At 41.4% G+C, this 19786-nt stretch overlaps 1 protein-coding gene across 1 annotated transcript in view; it reads right to left on the bottom strand.

Moving 5' to 3' along the window:
* Positions 1 to 19786, bottom strand: part of ek1 (eph-like kinase 1) — a 106588-nt gene that overhangs the window by 66892 nt on the left and 19910 nt on the right. Inside the window, 1 exon segment of the mRNA XM_072690749.1 lies at positions 18895 to 19564. Coding sequence (XP_072546850.1) covers positions 18895 to 19564 — 670 coding nt within the window.

The following is a 19786-nucleotide window of genomic DNA, read 5'->3' as shown; positions in this document are numbered from 1 at the left end:
ATTACATTTACATTTACATTGTTCTGTTTCTATCACTGTTCATATCCTTGGCTAGTTTGTCTAGACTAGGATCAAAATATACCTGTAAGCTTAGATACTACTAAATACAGTCAGTAAGTCAGTATGGATCCTACAGTACTCCACATGCACTACACTTTCCCTAAGAACTCTTGGAAGAGGAGGGTCTTGAGTCTGCGTTTGAAGACAGCCAGAAATTCTGGTATTCAGACACCTAAGGGAAGTTTGTTCCACCACTTCAGTGCCAGGACAGAAAAAAGTCTGGATGTCTTCCGTGGATCTTAAAGGATGGCAGGTCAAGCCGAGCTCCTTTTAAAATAGCATACATTCTTTAGATTTGTTTTATTATAATTTAATTCTCTATGCTGTAAAGCCTTCTGACACTTTTCACAATCATCTCCAGTCCTGCCGATCACTCTGGACATGCCCACAATTTCTGTAGCGTATCAGGATCACACTACAACTGCTTTCATAAATGTGAGTGGCCTGTTTTTGAACACTACACATAAACAGCACTGCCTTAACAACTACCTCAAATTTGTCTTTCAAGGTACACATGCATTAAAAATCTGAGGCTCTTCTGTCAGTATTGGGAAATAGGCCACTATCGTTCATATGCTCTGAGCAGCAAGAGGACGAAATACGCAGTCCGACAGTTCGTCAAAGGTCATCGACAATGTCTCACAATCCCAGAATGCATGCATGAACATCAACACACAGATGAACTCTTTATCCCCCACACACAGGCAGACACCCACACAATGACTGCATTAGTAAAGGTCAACAGAAATGCCTCCCGTCCGTAGGAGATGAGGTGCAGTACATGCCTGCCTGTTCATATATAACAAAAATGGCATAAATTTCTTGGTAAAAATGACCTTAAGTACAGCAAGAATGCAGAGTGAAGAAGGCCCACCAAATAATGTGCTGAACTGAATAACTGACTGAATACAATGCTGTTCACTTTTCTGTTTACAAGGACCTGAGGCTGCATGTCCAGTGGCCCGATGGTCTGATGGTTTATCGGTAATAATGGCAATTAAAATCATGGCAGTCCAACTTTTTTTTGCAAAGGCCATTAGTGCTGTGTTCTTCTATAACAATGCAACTTTACCCACTGTCGTATTTATTCTGATCTAACAAAGCTGGAAACAAAGTACCATTCTGAACAATCAGACATGATAGCAAACACTTCAGTTGCCTATGATTGGTACCCTGATGAGACAGAGTCATAATAAGTCCTTGGCATTCCTTAAACTATCTCAGTGCTTCCAGCAATAAAGGCAGCATGGGGCTTCTTTCACACAGTGATAGAAAACACTAGAATGCATTTCACTTTGCAGTGTAGACAGGATGATAGTCTAATAACTAACGCAATTCAGCAAGATGAATGAAAAAATAGATTTAAGTCGGATACAAAAATGTGGCTTGTTTACTTCTATGTTGTTGTATATATTTTATATGTGTAAGGAATATAAGTTAATAATGTCTACTTATTTTCTGCGAGAAACTACTCTTTTTACCCTTTTTGCACAATTAAACATACTCACTGGAATGCACCCAGATTGTGAAATTGCCTTTCTTCATCTATTGTAATCTTCTTTACAAATTATTCTTTTGTTTAGGTTATGTTTGGTACCTTTTTGCCCATTAATGTACATGTGTGTTATTATTTTTATTAGGGACTGACAAAATGATCTGTATCAGGTATCGGACTCAGGGTCAGAATAACATACCGACATGATACACAGCAAACAGCAAGACTTGCCTAAGCAGTGTAATCCAGCTCTGAAAAACCAACTAAAATCCACACACATCAGCCTCAGCAGCCTGCTCTGTTTACTCAAGAGCAGGGTAGGCAGGAGGACGAGCAAGGGATCTCTCACACACACAGGCAGACACATTATATATCAGATTTAAATCCCCCATCGCCGTTTTGAAAAGAGACAGTGTTGTTGTTTGTGGTGTTTTCAGTGAAATGGAAAGACTAGAGCTGAACTGTTCAGACATGACATTACAGCCGTGGCTGGTCTTCCATAGAGCTGAGAAGGTAGGAGCTAGCTCCTTTTTGGTCTCATAAACATTGAATTTCAGAATAAAATGATTAATTGCCATGACAAATAAACAACAATTTGATTCTATTCTATCTGTGTTCTTTGTTTTAGGTTGTTTTGCAAATTACTAAATTATTAATGAATTATTCAGCAATGGTATCAGATCACTATTAGATATCGACCGATACGCAAAGAACATGAAATCTGCTCTCCAGTAAAGTAAAATGGATGAGCTTGTCATGAAGAAGGATGCCAATGAGCTACTTTGACAAAGTGTTGGTTTCCAACCAAGCAAACTTGAAGAACCACTGGATCTTAACAGTGTTACATGCTGGCTGTGCAGAATACAGCTACCATTGGTAATTAGCAGTAATAGTACTCAGCAATCATAGTTCCTGTATTACAGTCAAAGAAAATGTGAGCTATAGAGTAAGGCTATGTAACTCTGTACTTCGTACTCCGTAACTTCATTTTTATGATCTCTTCATGTGATTTTCATTTGTCTACATTTACACTGTTGTGCAAACACTTGCGTCACTTGAGAAAGATGGCACTTGTTAAGATCTTTATACACGTAATAAACCAGGGTTTGTCATTTGAGTGGCGTCGGCTGCACAGGAAGAGCGCTCAGGGAATTTCAGTGCTCCTGCACAGAGCTGGAATAAGAAGCAGGTGTGTTTGGCGGCTGCTGTTGTTATTTCAGTGGGCTGAGGGATGGGTGGGAGTGGGGAGCAGTCTTTGGCCACAATTACAGGGTGGAGGTGCATGCAAGGCTCTATTAAGAAGGGATTATCACAGCGTGTGAGAAAAGTAGCAATAAGATGAACTCTCCTCACACTCAATCAACTCTCTCAGTGGTCTGCTCGTTTGTTCATCTTTTGTGTGTGTGTGTGTGTGTATGTGTGTGTGAATTTTATGATTGTCTATCAAACACAACAGGAAAAGAATGACAGTATATGAACAAGTTCAGCATGGATATGGCTCCTACTTCTCACTGCAATCAATCTGTGGTGCTTTTGCTGTTAAGGTTGGACCTCTATTTCTAGATAGATATGCGCAAAAAGAACCGGTCACTCACATCTGCTGTGAATCCAGTGTGTGGACCGTCTACAGGTCACTGACAGTGAGAATAAAGTGCAGTAGAAACAGCCTAAGAAGAGAAGTGCTCCAGAGTGACAGCACTGCCCACCTTCTGTCCACTCTGGACAGGGCGGATGTTTGTGCCTTTAAGGGAATGCTGAAGAGAGCCCTTGCCCACGAGTGGGCTGCCTTCTCCGGTCACAAGGCCTGCGCAGATCCTGCAGTCCAGTGGATGAATTATTGAGAAGGAACTGAAAATAAAAAGCAAGACGACGGCGGGGCAACACACGTGGTGAAGCCAGCACGTGCCGACTTTCTCTGGAACACACACACACATACACTTAGCAGACAACTGCTAAAAATGTTTTTTTTGTCATAGAAGGGATGCAAATGATAATAGGCCAATAAGAGTCACACATACTGAAGCCCGTGTTAGCACCAAGCTATGGATTCTCACCACCAAGCTCTGCAGTACCAAGAATGGTTAGGATCCTTCATAATGTATTTGATTTTTTAGCTTTGAGATATGACAAAAACGTGTTTAGACAAAGTTGGATAGTTGTGGGTATGGCATCAGAATTAATCAGTGGCTGAGCGAGTCAGAGATGCTCAGTAGTCTAATGCGCTACCACTATGACCTGGGGGTCACAAGTCTGAATCCTGAGCCATGCCACTTTGTCATTAGCGGCTGAAGTCCAAGAGAGCACAATTGGCTAGGTGGGTAGATGGTGCCCTCTCTCCCCTCATCACTCTTAAGCAATGTTTACTGACACAGGCATCTGTTAGCTGGTGTGGCGGAGTTGGAGACCCAACACTTTCCTCCAAGTGTGGCTGCCCAGTGGCTGGCTTTGCATGTATTGGAGAAGACGTGTTAAATCCTTACCCTCCTAGTGTCTGGAGCATTGCTAGTGCTAGGATGAGCTATGGGCAGGTAGGTTAATTGACAGCACAAAATTGAGAGAATTTTTTTTTATTTTTGCTTGTACTGCTACACATTACACCTACAAATTATTTATAAATATACTGCAAGCTCTAGGAATGCACGATGATATCTGCCCTATATCGGTGTCTGCTGATAATTAATCAAATAAATATTGACACTAGAAAGATGCTTAGACTCTACACATATTTCAAAATGATACCTGATGATGTATTTCTTAAACTCCAGAACAGCTGGAGTTGTGTTTGTCTACTATTTGTCTATGTCTGTTTCTCTTATGCTAATACTACATGCTGTCCCAGTTTCTAAATGTATTTGTATTAAATGTAAATGGATTGTAATTGCCATCAGCTTTGGTGGAGGTACATGAAAAATATTGGATATTTTTTATTTACTTATTTATTTACTTATTTGTTTATATATTTTTATTCATATAAGTATAATATATAAATGATAGTCTATAATATTTTACACTTAGGCCTATATTTAGCAGAGATGTCTCAACATCTAGCCTATATTTTGATTTCTGTCCTCCGGTATTTAACAATGTGCCAGAAACACAGGAATCCTAATGTTATTAAACATGAAATACATCGCACAGTGGTTCTTTTGACCCAGACCTCACACCTGTAATAAACTCTCAAATATTATATAATTAGTGTAATAATAACAGCGCTATAAAAGCCCGTGGTTAATCTTTTCTGCTCGGTTTTGGCTTAATCAGGGCTTTGTGGGATAATGTGTCCCTCGTGGCTTGTAAACCCTGAGAGAAAGGGAAAGAGTGAACGGAGGGTGAGTGAGAGACGGCAGGCGTAGTGTGTGTGTGGGGGGGGTGTATATAATTTCCTCGACTCTTTTCCCACTTAGTGAAAAAAAGAATTTGCTGTAAAAAAAGGTGGTTTCATGGCCTGAGAAACACAGCATCCACTGAGCACGAGCAAACACAGCATCTTTTCAGAGCGTGGACAAGAGAGGAGCGCTAAAAGAAGCGAACGATGTGCTAACCTCACAAGATCGGAATTAGAAAGTTATGTTAGCTGTCAGCTCACTCTATAATGGATGGCTCTGGCTGCCTTTGCTGCAGCAGTTACTGATCTGTACTGTTCTTCTTTACGGAGGTCGACCCTAAAGACCTGGAAGGCAGGAACAAAGCTGCCCAGCCATCTGCACACATGTGGAAGCCATCACAGAGGGTCCAGTGGAGTCTACAGCTAGTCTACATTTCATTACTCTTTGTTCAGTGTCCCAAAACAGCACCACAGTCATCCCGACTTAGCTTTGTGAGCGTATTAATAGAGATTCAATAAAAGGAGTTGTACAGCGAAAGAGAGGAAGCACTGAATTTGCTTCATTCAGATGTGCACATCATTTCCATATGAATGAAATGGATTACATAAGCACAATTGCTGCCAAAGTAAGTAAACAGAAAGATGACATTGTGTTTATTCATTCGATTCATTTGGAAATGTACAAAGATGCACATGCTTGAATCCAGTTGGCCTGATGCAGTAACCTCTTATTCTAAAAACTGTGTGGACAATAACAGTGGTAAACAAGTAAAGCAGGTTCAGTCGGGAGGATGAGGGCATTTGTACCTTTGCTTTACCTTGTATTTGACAATGATAAAGCTGCATTTATTCCAACATCCTCGGCAGAGTAGGGATCATCTATAAATTACAGAGCAACAGCTGCAACACACAGACACTACTACTACTATTACTTCTACTACCATTACTAGTACTACCTCAAGCAGACACATGAGCAAGCACAGTGATGATGTTTGAGCTCAAGCTTAATTTAAAGTTGTAGCATACTGTTATCTTCCATTTGACCATAAGACCTGAGTAATTAATCTTTCCCCGATGCACCAGATCCGAGACTTGATTTTACTAGGCATGTCCCAATCCGATCCAATAGATTTAATGGGTTATGTATCTAAAACTGGACCTGAATATTTTATAGATTTTACTTGTGTTCTTCTGGAGACAATAAAGTGTGCAGTTTAATGTTTGAAACCTGACACTCTGGTCTAAGAATGTGCTAAAATGTGCACAGTATCATTTAGACAGCTTTCCCATTTACAGGCATGATATCTACCCATCACTCCCGCATTCAACCAAGTCAAGTCAGGAGGCTTTTATTGTCATTCCATCTGAGTACAAGTACACAGTGGAGCGAAATGCCGTTCCTCCAGGACCATAGTGCAACATGGAACAGAAACAATCCAGTATTGATACATAAAGCGCAAACATAATTGTGCAAACCTGCAAGCTATCTCTAAAGCAGACAAAGGAGCAAGCACAGGGACGATGTTAGAGCTACAACAAATACAATACAATAAATATGACAGGCCTTAGACACAGTAAACAGACAGGACAGCACAACGCCAACACAGCACTCACTACTGAAAAGTGATTTTAAGTATGTGTCGGGTTGTGACAGATATTAAACAAAGTAACAATAACCAGAGCAGCTCAGCAGCCATGAGAGCATGTTACAATAAGAGCCAGTTACAATAAATTTGGTATTAATACAGCATATCAGTTCACCCACTGAGGGCTACAATGGACACACTTTAAAAGCAGTATTTCAGCAGAGAACCATGACAACCCAAAGAACCTTCAAAAAAGTATCTTTTGAATATTTTTTTAATACCCTTTTTCATACAGCGCCAAAAAGTGTTCCACTATTGTTCTGAGTCAAGAAACTTTTTAGCTTCTATACAGAACCCTATTTGCTCAGAGTGGTTTGTAGTCATTTCAATGCCTAGTTGTTTTAGTAGCACAAATGGATCTTGACTGCATCCATAAGATGCCTAAAAAGCAAGGGCACAAGTCTCCACTGAGGTGCTTGCTTCCCTTTCCAACACAAGCAAGGCAGCAGCATTTTATTGACCTGTTGTGACATATTTGCCAAAGCAATGACGTGCGTTAGCCTCTTGAGACTGAAGCTGAATAAGCAGACTAATCTTCAAGGAGATGTTTAAGGACCATTTCATTCATGGGCGCTGTTTCGTTTCTTTCAGTGTAAATAAGAAAGGAATGTCCTCGCCGCTTTGTTGGCTGAACAATACGTGCAAACTGTAAACTGGCATTTTGACATCTACTGGCATGTAATTTCATGTTATTTGCTACTCACACTGGGAACTGAATTGCTATTGATCTGAACAACAGCTAAACCCCTGCAAATGGACTGACAACATGGGGTAAATGGTCTGCCTGAGAATGTCTATGATTAACTCTGTTATTGCATTAAATAAACAAAAACAAAACACCAATCCAAAACACTGAAACAAAACAAGAAAAAAGGACATTCAGAATGAACGTGAATTTAATGCCGGGTCTGCTTTGACCTGAAACCCTCAAGCCATACCTCTTGCTCTGGAATAATCGTGACAACATGTGAAGTAAGTATCTTTTTTCCACAGTCAAACCTATTCCAGAAAAAACGACATGACTATCAAGGGTAAATGAAAAAAAGGCACAAATGGGCATTGCAGATGTCTTGCGCTTTAGAATTCCCCGCTGCGGCCAATAAAAAGCGGCCTAGCTGAAAGCAGCCCTCACGCTCACACAGAACTCTGTGCTTTCAAATTGGCAGAGAAAGCAGCTCACTGATAAAAGACTGAGGGGATCCATAACGCATTAGACTAAAACTCTGAGCCATTTACTGAGAGGCTGAGGGCTGAACACACTCTCCCCAAGCTCTGAAACATTTCAACAGGTACCGGCAGAGCTTAAGTGATTCAGCATTCACGGCGACAGCGGCACAGATGGCATTACGCCTTTCATATAAGGACTCGAACAATAATATGGCTTAGGAAGCCTCAATCTCAGTCCACTGGACGACACCCAATGCTGTGGATAATTGAAAGCGTCTGGCTCTGGGAGAAATGACAGTCGTTAGAAAGTCATATAATGCTGACGAGGTCGCAGTTGGACTTGAAATGCTGAAACCTGAAATGCATTTTTTAGACTAACTTTTTTTTAGATTGGAGAAAGGTCCTAGTGTGTCGGATTCACCATATATTTCCATTATATGCACTAACTGGCCACTATATTGCTGCTCCACCTTACAGATCTCATTAATGGTCAGTTCTCTAACCACAGACTGGCCCCTGGTTGGATATTTGTGGATGGCAGACCACGCTGAACCAGTGTGATAACATCACTATTCCAGTTACACTCATTCCAGTGCAAAATACAATTGCTACAAAGGGTTCTGTGAGCAATGGCATAGAAGAATCACTTTTGGTTCCATAAAGAACATATTTATATAACAGATGTGTGAAGAGACCTCTTAAGAATTTAAAGATTCTTCACTTCATACCTTCACAAGGTTCTTCATACCCACATAAAGCAAAAGTGGCTCTACTAGGGTACTGCTCTGCTAAGAATGCTACATCACCCAAGTACTATTTGATCAACAATATTTGAGCTACTCTGTACATCTATGTAGTCCAAGGTAGGTGGACCTCAAGTGGACCTCAAGTGAAGGTGAAGAACACTTTGAGTCATGCAAAAAGAACATCTAGCCATATGTCAAAACTACAAAACATTCAAAACACTGAAGTGCTATGGCCCCACACAGAAAATGCAAATCTCACTAGTGCTCAACCAGTTTATTGGTTGACTGACAATATCAGCCATTATTGATAATCCAAGATGTTATTAGTTTTGGAGCAGACATAGTGACCAACACAGCAAAAATTAGCAACATTTTAGATTGGACTAATAGTCGCATGTATTGGAAGCCCAGAATGTGGCGGCTAACCCCTCTATAGCATGACAATAACACAAACAATATGTTTTCTATAAAGACAACTGAAAATGAGAAAAAAGTCAATCAATATCTTTGTTAAGAATGAGGTGGTTGTGCTGTTAAATTGAAGTTAAAAATGGTAACAATCTATACGTCATATTTAACAATTCATATACAAAAGCTGACAATCTCATCGGCCTGTTAAACATTGTTGACAACTACTGGAGTATAAAGTCTAAGTTTGAGTTAAAAATAATGATATCGGCCAATGTCATTGGTTACCATCATTTTCAGACCCTTAAAGTTGTTATCAGCCACAACATTCTCATACAATGTTCTGTGCAACAACACAGAACAATAGTGTCCATTCCAATAATAAAGCTACATTTCCAATTTCCTAAAAAACACACATAATCCAACCACAAATAAATAAATAATACATTTCTCTGGCAGCAGGCTGGAGAGTGGCGATTTAGTGTCTGTGGAATTATTTTTTACCCAAATCTCTGGCAAAAATATCAGCTGCTCCAGTGGCAGAATCCTGCTGGCCCCCAGCATGGTGCCATGGCATGCTGAGGATTACAGATGTGGAAACAAAACTTAAGGCCCATTTGAACCGAGCCAGTCTAAAGGAGGCGATTACAGGAGCCTCGATTCCATGGACAACAGCACTAGTGTGCATAAAGCTGATGACTACCAGATGGGTTAACCCCTTCTGACCCTTACCAACTAACATTCGGAAACCGGAGACACACGGACAAACATGCAACACACACACACACACATTTGTACACACACCCCTCCCCCTCACTCTCTCTCTCTGTAACAGCATATCAGCACACACATGCACTACAACATTATGAGCTTTCCTTTGTGTCGGATTTTGTAAATCTGCTCCACAAAGCAAAAACGCACTCTGAGGACCAGTCGGCTTGGTTAGCTTTAGGGCTGTGTAATATAGTGTGTTGTTTGTTAATTGCTATCGCAAAAAGGACCTGTGCAATATGCCTGGAACATGCCAATGAACCCTTCAACCAATCTCAAAATTGTTCACTGTGCTGTGAGCATATCGACCAATTAACATAAATCCAACATAAATAACAATAGAAATAATGAATAACATCAGTAACTCAACTTTTCACCCTTTTGTCTTTAACCAAATTTGGGTTTTTATTTGGCACGACATTCAGCTAACAGGATTGTATGACATGTAGTCCACACTGCGCAGCCCTGGTTAATGTAAGAATTCAGCCCAGCTTCTGCTGCTCGGAGCCTCCTGCTGTGGCGCTCTGTCAGGGGCGCTCACAATCCCATGACCCAGTTTCAGCGCTGGGAGAGAAAGATGCTCCTTGCGGTGAGATTACTGTCACAAAGAGCTCGACTCGGCCGCTCCAGCCTCCAGCCCACGGTTGAGCCTCAGTTGCATGTTCAAAGCAGTAGTTTGACGGGAAAAAACCCAAATGGAGTTGATGAGCCAAGATATGTTTGGCGATGTTTGGTGAAGTTTGCTTCTTTAGTTTTACACTGAAACACCTCAAGCAGCTAATGAGTAATGAAAGCTTATGTACTTCAAGTAGAGTAAGAGGTTTCTGACACTGTGGGACATGCTGTTATCAATCACAGTGGACAAAAACATGTTACATTGTAAAAAAAAAACAGTAGCAACTGCCACCCTGAAGTCTGTAATTTATTATAGACATTTATTATTACAAAAACTCCAGAAACCAGTTTTCAGTCCTGGGTGTTGAAATTACAATTGGTTAACTGAAAGCTAAACTCATTAGTCACCTTAGTGCCATACCTACCACTGATTACAAACTCCAGGACTGGGAACTGGATTCCAGGTCTAGACTTAAAGACTATACAGTATTAAAAACTACATGAACAAGTCTATTTGAGATACATACCGACATTTGGTTTAAGGGTTGAGGTGGATGATAAAGTACTATGTCAGGATACTTCTTCCATTTACCAGGATACTTTCTTTACCATTTGCACAACATGTCAGGACATTCATGCATATAAATGCTTGTGATGAGGCTCAGGTTATCAATACACTAAATATGCAGAAATATACTAAATATACAAACTATTATTTATCACAATAACAATATATACCATCATACTGCCCAGCTTTATTTAAGGCGTGTGATGATTTAGATCTGCAGACTTTTCACAATGTTAACTGGGAATTTATGTATAAGCTCCTCATTCCTTGTCAGCCACATTAGCCTTGTAGTTCCAGTGCAAAACGAAAGAAGCACACTTGTCTTAGATGGTAGGCTTCATTTGGAGTAAAGAGGAAACTGTCTTTTTGCTGAACTATCCCTTTAAGCTCTTTTAGAACGATGAGCCCATCAGCAGATGCTTGTGTCACTGCGGGAGGCCATTGGGTCATGTCTGATGCCAGCCTGTGGCTGAATGTACGCTACACTTAGGCAGGGCTCTCGAGTGGCGTTCCCAACCCACAAAAGCACTGCGATTCATCTGAGCTCTCTGAAGGGAGGAATGAGGGTGAGAACGTGCAGACCCTTCGAGAGAGGTCTTCACACAAGTGGCTTCGTATTGAAAAGAGCATTTCACAAACATTCAGTGCAGGGGTAGCAGAGAGAAAAAAGGCGACTGGGAGAGAGCAAATGGGGTGAAGAAAGGTGAGATGGGAAATGAGGGGAAGCTAATGCCACAGCTAAGACAAGACAAAAAGTGAGAGACAAAGGGAAACAGAAAGAGCGAGGAAACAGTTCAACTCAAGTCCATGCCAAGCTTCAAAAACAATACTCAGCAGTAGTATAGTGTATAGTATACAGTAGTATAATGTTGAACAGGGCACCATTGTTCATATACCAGGTATCACATTGGGACAATATCAGCAGAAAATGTTTATTTTGCTTATTTTGTTTTTTTGGGGGTGGGTTTAAACAATGGTATGGACACTTCTGGGCAATATGACCTCATATAAACATCACGACTAACTGAACATTTTGCCTTAATTATGACTAATGAACAATTAGATAAACTACTCGAGCTGCTCACTTGTCTCAGTGTTTGAGTTCTCCATGTTGCAGGCTGGATAGGACATAGTCATATGACGATCATTATTATGTTGTTTAAGGGGACATAACATAAATACACATAGCAGGTACTAGACTACAAAGTACTACAAAAAAAAGAATATACATAATAATCGACAATGTCAATTTCAAAACCCATACTGAAAACTTGAAAATTAGTGAACTAAAGTACTTCTTATTTTTTGTATTAAAACCATATGTTGAGGCTTCCAAGTAGCGCAACTGCATTGGCATAAGCATTTACGCTATTGTCAGAAGATGTGTCCAATCTCTAGCACTGCTGCCGTTATCCACTGCCAGTAGCCTAAAAGAGCATAATTGGTTTAGCTGTATCCGGGTAAGTAGGATGGCCCTTCCTCTCACTCCATCATTCAGGGTAATGCTAGCCAACGTAAGCATTTGTTAACTGACGTAACAGGTAACAGTGCTAGTATCACTGTTCTTCTGCAAACGTGTTCAGCTGTCCAGTGGCATTGTGTTGGTAATAGTTTGAAAAGAGGTGAAGATGAGAAAAAACAGAAGATGAGACACTTCCATACTGTACTATACCACAAGTATTGTGAATCGTTTCAACACTGAGTGGGCAAGAGAAAGAGAGACAGAGACAGAAAAAGAGAGGTCATTGAACTCAGATAGGGCGAGTAGATGGGCATCTATGCAGCATTTGCCTCTATCTCCACCCCCCTCCCTTTGCTGTACTATCAGTAATGGAGAGTGACAGAGAACGACAGCCTGCATGAAACACTGCAGCCCTGTGGGGTCTGACCTCTCAGACGAAGAGAGTGAGACAGAGAGAAGAGAGAGAGAGAGAGAGATAGAGAAAAAAAAGAAAAGAATGGAGGGGATGAGGGAGGTGAAGAGATTGACAGAAACAGAGAAGCGGAATATTGAAGGAATATCGAGCTTTCTCAGAGAAACAAAACCCGGGGAAGAACAGTCAGACAAGGAGAAGGGCATGACACAGGAGACAGGCAGTGTCAGGAGGAGGTGGGGGGGTGGGGGGCGTTTAAGACTGGCCTAAATTTAACTGCTTACATAATTCCGCTGACACTCCTAATCATGTTATTCTTCAGTGAATACATCGGATTTCAGCACAGCCAGGGAGAAAGGCTGCAGCACCCTTCCAGAGCTTCCAGAACTCGCTGCAAAAACACAGGGGCAAGAACAGCACACAAGCCATGGCACCTTATATTTTGGACTCATTTGTCATGGCAACACCGTGCTTCTAAAGGGCATGCTGGAACCAGACGCAAATGATTGTTTTCTTCAGCTGGCCGGGCAGAAATGCACTCTTGTGAATTAGCCCAACACATGTAAATCCTTCAGTGGGAGGTTGTCTTTGATCTGCAGTGTAAGCTCGCTCTACTGGTGACATGTGGTTTGAATAGTGCAATCACTTATTGAGGCTCCGGAGATGTCCATTCTTGATTACGCCAGAGGCTTGAGATTATGCGTGCCATGACCAAGTAGCTATTTTATTCAGACTCTCATGTTCCAGTCCCCCATTCATGTTTACCTGGTAATTTACTGTTAATTAAACAGTAAGGGGTGTGAATTATTGGGGGGGGTTATTCTGTCAAATAGCCATGACCGATTTGGAAAGCCTTCTAAATAAACATTCAATGAAACCCGCTGTATAGTAGATGTCTTTAATGACTGTGTAGTCGAACATCCATAATCATGCAATAACAGCGTAAGTACTGGTGACATACTTGTTGTTACAAATGATTAATCCGCAAGTACAGCTAATCTAATTACACGTGTATTAACTTCAGTTTTGACTCATGCAATTACATATAGTGTACAGTAAAATGAAAAGCGGCAGTTCATATCAACTACAATTGTTCTAATCTTATTACACATTTATAACCACATTAGAGAGTGTGCTGTTATAGATTTTGAGATACACTTGTTACTAATTACATGACTAAAGTTGATACACGTGTATTTATATCAGTGTCACTGCTGATAAGCAGTCCACCACCCAAGTAATACCATGCCAGCCATACTCCTATGATGTTCTCTTTCCATTATCAAATAGATAGCGAGGTAACTGTCGCAAAGGGACTACAGACAGTACTCATAAACCAACGAGGTGCACTTAATTAATAGCCAATGCATTAAGGAAGGTGTGCCTAATGAACTGGCAATTCAAGGTAAATTTACATTCAGGAGATCCACAAATCACACACACACTTGCACACCCACAATAGCACACTGTAGTCAGTGGTGAGGTTATCTTTAACAGCCTGTTAACGAATCCAGATTTCCTCTACCAGGCTTGAAGCAAAATGAAGAGTAGTGACAAGGCAGCAAATGAGGTGCTAACTAATTATAATGCCAGCGTCTTTCTTTCTCCCTGTCTTTTTCCCCCACTTAAACTCACATCATCAATTTCTGCACCGGTTCTGTTGCTAAAATCAACCTCACAGACCCTCACAGACCTCATTTCTAGTCGTCCCTCTCCCCTTCCCACTCCCTGCCTTCTCTCCACACTCTCATCCACCCACGAGGCAGCAGTCCAGGAAGGGTGTATGAATATTTAAAAAGCGCAAGCATCCTCAGCACATAGGTCTCAGGGTGGCAGGCTCACAGGGCAGAGTCCATCTCACACTGGACAGGGAGAAGGCAGGCTAGAGGTAAGAAAAATCACAGACACGAGCAAAGAAAGCAACAATAATGACGATGTAATTACAGAACGGCTCTGGTCTCAGGCCAAAAGCAGAAGCCATTAATGAATCCATTAGCAACTCGCTGTGTGAGGCAGACAGGAGAGCAAAAAGACCAGCGTTTAAGCCCATCACCATATGCAAGACTACCCAGAAGGCACTGGATGAGCTGTTTACCTTTTTCCCAAAGGCTGCAATGCCTGCTTTTGTCAGCTCCTTTTTTAAAGGCCTGGTTTTGTCTCTCTCTCTCTCTCTCTCTCTCACTCTCTCTCTCTTTCTGGGAACTGCAGTTCTGAAAAAAGATCCCTTAGTCTCCCCCATTTTAAAAAAAAGAAGTGATTAGGAGGCTCACTGCTGACGGGAGGTGGAAGAATGTCAACTCTATTCAAGGGATTATCAAACAAACAATAAGGCCGATAACATGTTGATCACATTCTTCCTCTAGTTAAGTCAGTTTCTGTGATAATTAAATGTGCCCAATTTTAAATATGACCACAAGTTATTTATTATTTTGATGCGAGTTTGCATCAATGTGACACCTCGTTCCAATTCTCAGCTCTTTCCACCAGGCATGTTCAGATCTGATGTAGTAGATAGGGATCAGGGCTGATCCAAGCATATTTTAAAGTAATGAGTATCGGCTGTCGGCTTGTTTTTTCCCCTGTGGCCCTGTAGTAGAGGCACTATTAACCCACATTAATCAAATTCTAAAAGCAATGAGGTGTATTTCAGGTGTATTCCAGAAAGTAAGCAATTAGCTCAGGAGTCTGCAGTGTAGAGCTATTTAGTTCAGTGTTTCAGCTGAAGAAGTCTGAAGAAGCATATTTACCTCTAGATATGGACAGGTGAAATGCAAGCATGCAGCTTTTATTTTATTTGTTTGCTGATTTCTTGGCCAATATGGCCGTTTCTGGACAATATGAAAGTTAGCATGTGTCAGTATTCCAGAAGCCCACTGTACTTGCGTGTTATAGCGGCATGCGTGAGTTCGGTTAAAAAGGAGAGCATGCAAACCTGGATGAACCAGTCGACTAAATGTACCAGAAAACAGTGAAAAACACTTCTAAGACACTTTATCAAGTAACTTTTTGCTCTCGGGTATGAGGCTTTATCCTCTAAACGTGTGTGATCTGAGCCTCAGTTAGCTGGAACAAGCTCTGCGCTGTGGTGTTTAGCCTACTTGCTAACTTATGTAAGTCTAGATAACGCTGGTTAGATAATAGCTGGTTACCAGTCCAAACATAGCAGAACCTGTTTTATCGTTCGCTTGACTTTGTGAGGATTTAATTCTTTTTTTTTTTTTTTATCAAGATTTGATGCGGAGCTACTTATGTTGGTGGCTCAACAGTTAGTAAACAACAGCTGCACTGAGCTGTCTGATACTTGGTGGATCTGTAGCTGTATCTTATCAAAGGGACTACAGATCCAAAACCATGCGAAGAAATTTAAATTCAGCTTTCAGTCCATACAATGGTAGCCGCTCGATTAGAGTCATTCTCGTCTAAATGTTTATAAGTGGGCTTTCAGTCAGTCAGATTTTCAGATATTCAATATTTGATTATTTTAACTGAAAGCTGATCCTAGTTAAGTTGCAGGATGATAATCCCTATCTAATCACTTTATCCAGAATGCAGCCTTCAATCCACTCATTTAAAATGTCAGCATGAGCAAATCCCACAGTGCTAAATTAACACCTACAGGACTGAATAAACACCTAGAGTATTGTCTTTACCATTCAGTCAAGTCCAGCTTGACACAAATGAACACTGTAAAGAGTTCATTTACAACCCATAGAAAAATAAATCTGATAAATCATCTGAACAGCAGTGCAAATCCTGAAATGAAACAAGTTACTGCATTCAGTGATTACACAGCGCCATCCAAAACTCAATAAACAGACCTAATCATGTCTACATATCAAAAAACCTGACAGCAGACAACAGCTGTTAACTATCGTTAACAAGATCTCTCTGTATGAAAGATAATGCTTGCACGCCCCTCTTCCCCTACAACACTCCAGTAGGCAGCCAAGAGATGGCTGGCTTTATTATTTCTTATTCTGTTACAGACAGAGGATTACAAAGCGGAGAGAAAGTCTGCCATACCCTGTCACATCTCAATAATCTCCTACCTCCAGCTCAGTCTTCCAAACATCACTCCACTCCGCCACACACAATGACTGTTATTCTGCTGAGGACTGAATCATCACAAGCTCCTGAGCCACAGAGACTTTGCATGGAACGGTGGAACACAGCGCTAAATCAATTTCCAGCACAACTGTTGTGCATGATGTATTTAATCATAGTGGAAAACAGACATGTTGATGAAGCAGAAGCACATGTAGAAGATCTAAACAATTACAATGTTCACCCTCTTCAGGTGACGCGTTGATTATTTAGGCCATTTCAAAACAAATTAATCTGACCTTAATCGTAAACTAGGCAGAGTAGCGGGACAACGGCTGTATTTTTTTTAAACTATTCCAGATAACCCCACTGCCACCCCCAGCAATCTCACCATTCTTCCATGACTGAGAACTAATGCAGCTGGCTATGCAGCAAATGCATCCTTTCTATCTTGTGAGATAGCCAGATGGCTTAGCTTGCTAACAGCATCGCCTTTTGCCCTGATGGTCAACGATTGCCGGATTTCACTAAAAAGAGATGCGAGGAAGGGCTAAAATGAGTTTGCAGTATGGATCGAGGAAAGAGATTAGCCTGTTTTGTTTGGGAGGAGGGTATGGTAACATAGCAGGGCAAGGGAAGTGTAAAAAAAAAAGGAGAGAGCTACAGTCTGCAATGTTAATTTACAGATAAGAGACATAAAAGATCTGATTCTTTTAAAATAGCCAAGGAGTCCAAGACATTGTTATTTAGAGGGCAAAGTACTCAGAGAAAGGCAAAGAAACACTGTTCCACAATGTTGCTGCATGTCATTACTCTTCATAGGAATGGGGTGTTCAGTTCCGGTTCTGATGAGCACAATTTGGTGATCTGATTAAACATTAAATATCTGATGACAAACTGTAGTTAGTTCTCCAGGTTTAGTTGGCATGCAAAAACTGTGACACGGAACCTTCTGAAACTAGACAACCAGAAGATTCACTGTGGTTATTTCAACATAGATGTCCTGAAACCACACAACACAATTCAGTTCACAACAATATCACTCATTCCCATCAAATTAGACGTTACAGGATTGCGAGAACCATCTACTGTTTCACACCGTTGCAGAAGCCCCACCGTCTTCCAAGGCAGGACAGTTCTAATGAGAAACCGTTGTTTAGAGGAACTACAACAAAAATTATGTACACATTCGTGAGCTTTTCACACAGGACAGTAAAATCGGATCTTATCTGGTCACACTGGGGACATATTTTAATGACAAGTGTAAACAGAATGCAGTCAAAGTAGATCCCGATACTATCCGGGTGCAAAACACATGTTAATGGCAGGTGTATTTATTTTGCTCGAGGCATCCCAAAGCACTGCATAATTCAGGGGTGTACAATCCAATCCGCAAAGGGCCAGAGTGGCTGCAGATTTTCATTCCGACCAAGCAGGAGAACATGTGGTCACCAGTTGTTTGAAGACTGGGACTGATTAAACAAGCGGAATCAGGTGCGTTTCAGCTTGTCTGGCATGAAAACATGAAGCCTTGACAGCCTTTTGCGGATCAGACTGGCCACCCCCGGTGTAGTTTCAGGTATTTCATGACTCAACACACATAATTCAGCTTGTTAACTTATTATCAGGGCATGTAATGACTTCTAAATTCAGAATTTGATTTGATATGATATAGCAGGGTCTTTTTGTTATAAGAAGAGGATAAGAAACACAGTATTGTAACACTTCTACTATGCTCAGGTGTCTTGGGCAAGGGTATAATGAAATTGTGCAATGCTGTTGGTTGCCAGGAGCAGGATTAATAAATATCATTATTATTATTATTATTATTACATATTTTGTACAGCATTATAACTACAATTTAGCATTAAATAAATCATTAAAAATATGTTACATTTTGCAATTTATCTCTGCAATTAGAAGCAGTGGCTTCCAGACATTATCCTTAAGTATTTTATCACATCTGATCATACTAATGGGCTAATTACTAAGGCTTCTCTGAGTTGTCGTGGGTTTGTAAAAGCAGGGTAAACACTAAAATATGCAGTGCAAGAGCACCCCAGGACCTAAGTTGGGAATCACAAACCTAGAGGAAATGCACTCGAATGTGTCCACATCAAAACAAATCTTCTAACACTCATTTCTGCTTAAAAATCTAAACAATGAGCTACTCACGCTGGCAGCGGCCGTCCACCTCCTCAAAGCCCGGCTTGCACACGCAGCGTCCGATAGGCACCAGCCAGCCTCCATCGGCACTGCAGAACATGCGGGGAGCCTCCAGCTCCTCTGCATCTTCTACACAGGACCCTCGCACCTCCACCAGTGCTGAGTCTCCACCAGTTACTGTGTCGCTGAAACGGGCTAGGTTGAGCACAGCCAATGGGCAGCGCTTGTAGAAGACCCGCACGGACACCAGAGCAATACAGGCACCGAGGTCCTGAAAGGCCAGGTAGATGCCCCGCTTGTTTAGGCCACTGATGTCCCGCACCTCTGTGTTGAGCTTCATGACACGGTCACCAACGTCCGTCTGTGTGAAGCTCTCGTCAGCCGCTATTGTATCAATCTTGACGTATTGGCTCTCGCGGATGTGTCTTAGGGGCGGGGGTGTGGCACTGTTGGATTCGTGGTAGTAGACGTTAAACGTCTCCTTGCAGGTTCCAGGCACTCCTGGCAGGCTGTTACAGTCCCGCAGTGTAAACTTGATCTCCACATAGACACGCTGGGCGCCCTCGCGCTGGATCAGGCCTGTCCGCAGCCAGTTGTTCTGGTTGGCCTCCATCACATTGCACACCTGGTACGTCCGCATGGGCGTGTTCCTCTCGTCCATAACGCTGATCTCCTCCCACTGCACATACAGAGTGAGATACATTGTCAAAATAAAGAAGTTAGGAGCTGCTTTTTTCAAAACTACATTTTATAAATAACAGTGGACATAACATTGAAATAGAAATGATATGAATTTAGAGCCATCATAAAACTTCGAGGGCTTTGAGTGGCTTAGCAGTCTAATGTGTCCGAGCAGTCTATGGCCAAGTGGGCAAGAGTTTGAATTGAATGATTTTTGAGT

This window comes from Salminus brasiliensis, chromosome 1 (genome assembly GCF_030463535.1).
Source record: "Salminus brasiliensis chromosome 1, fSalBra1.hap2, whole genome shotgun sequence".
Lineage (NCBI taxonomy): Eukaryota > Metazoa > Chordata > Actinopteri > Characiformes > Bryconidae > Salminus > Salminus brasiliensis.
Note: the sequence above shows the minus strand (reverse complement) of the source record. Positions and strands in the feature narration are given on the sequence as shown.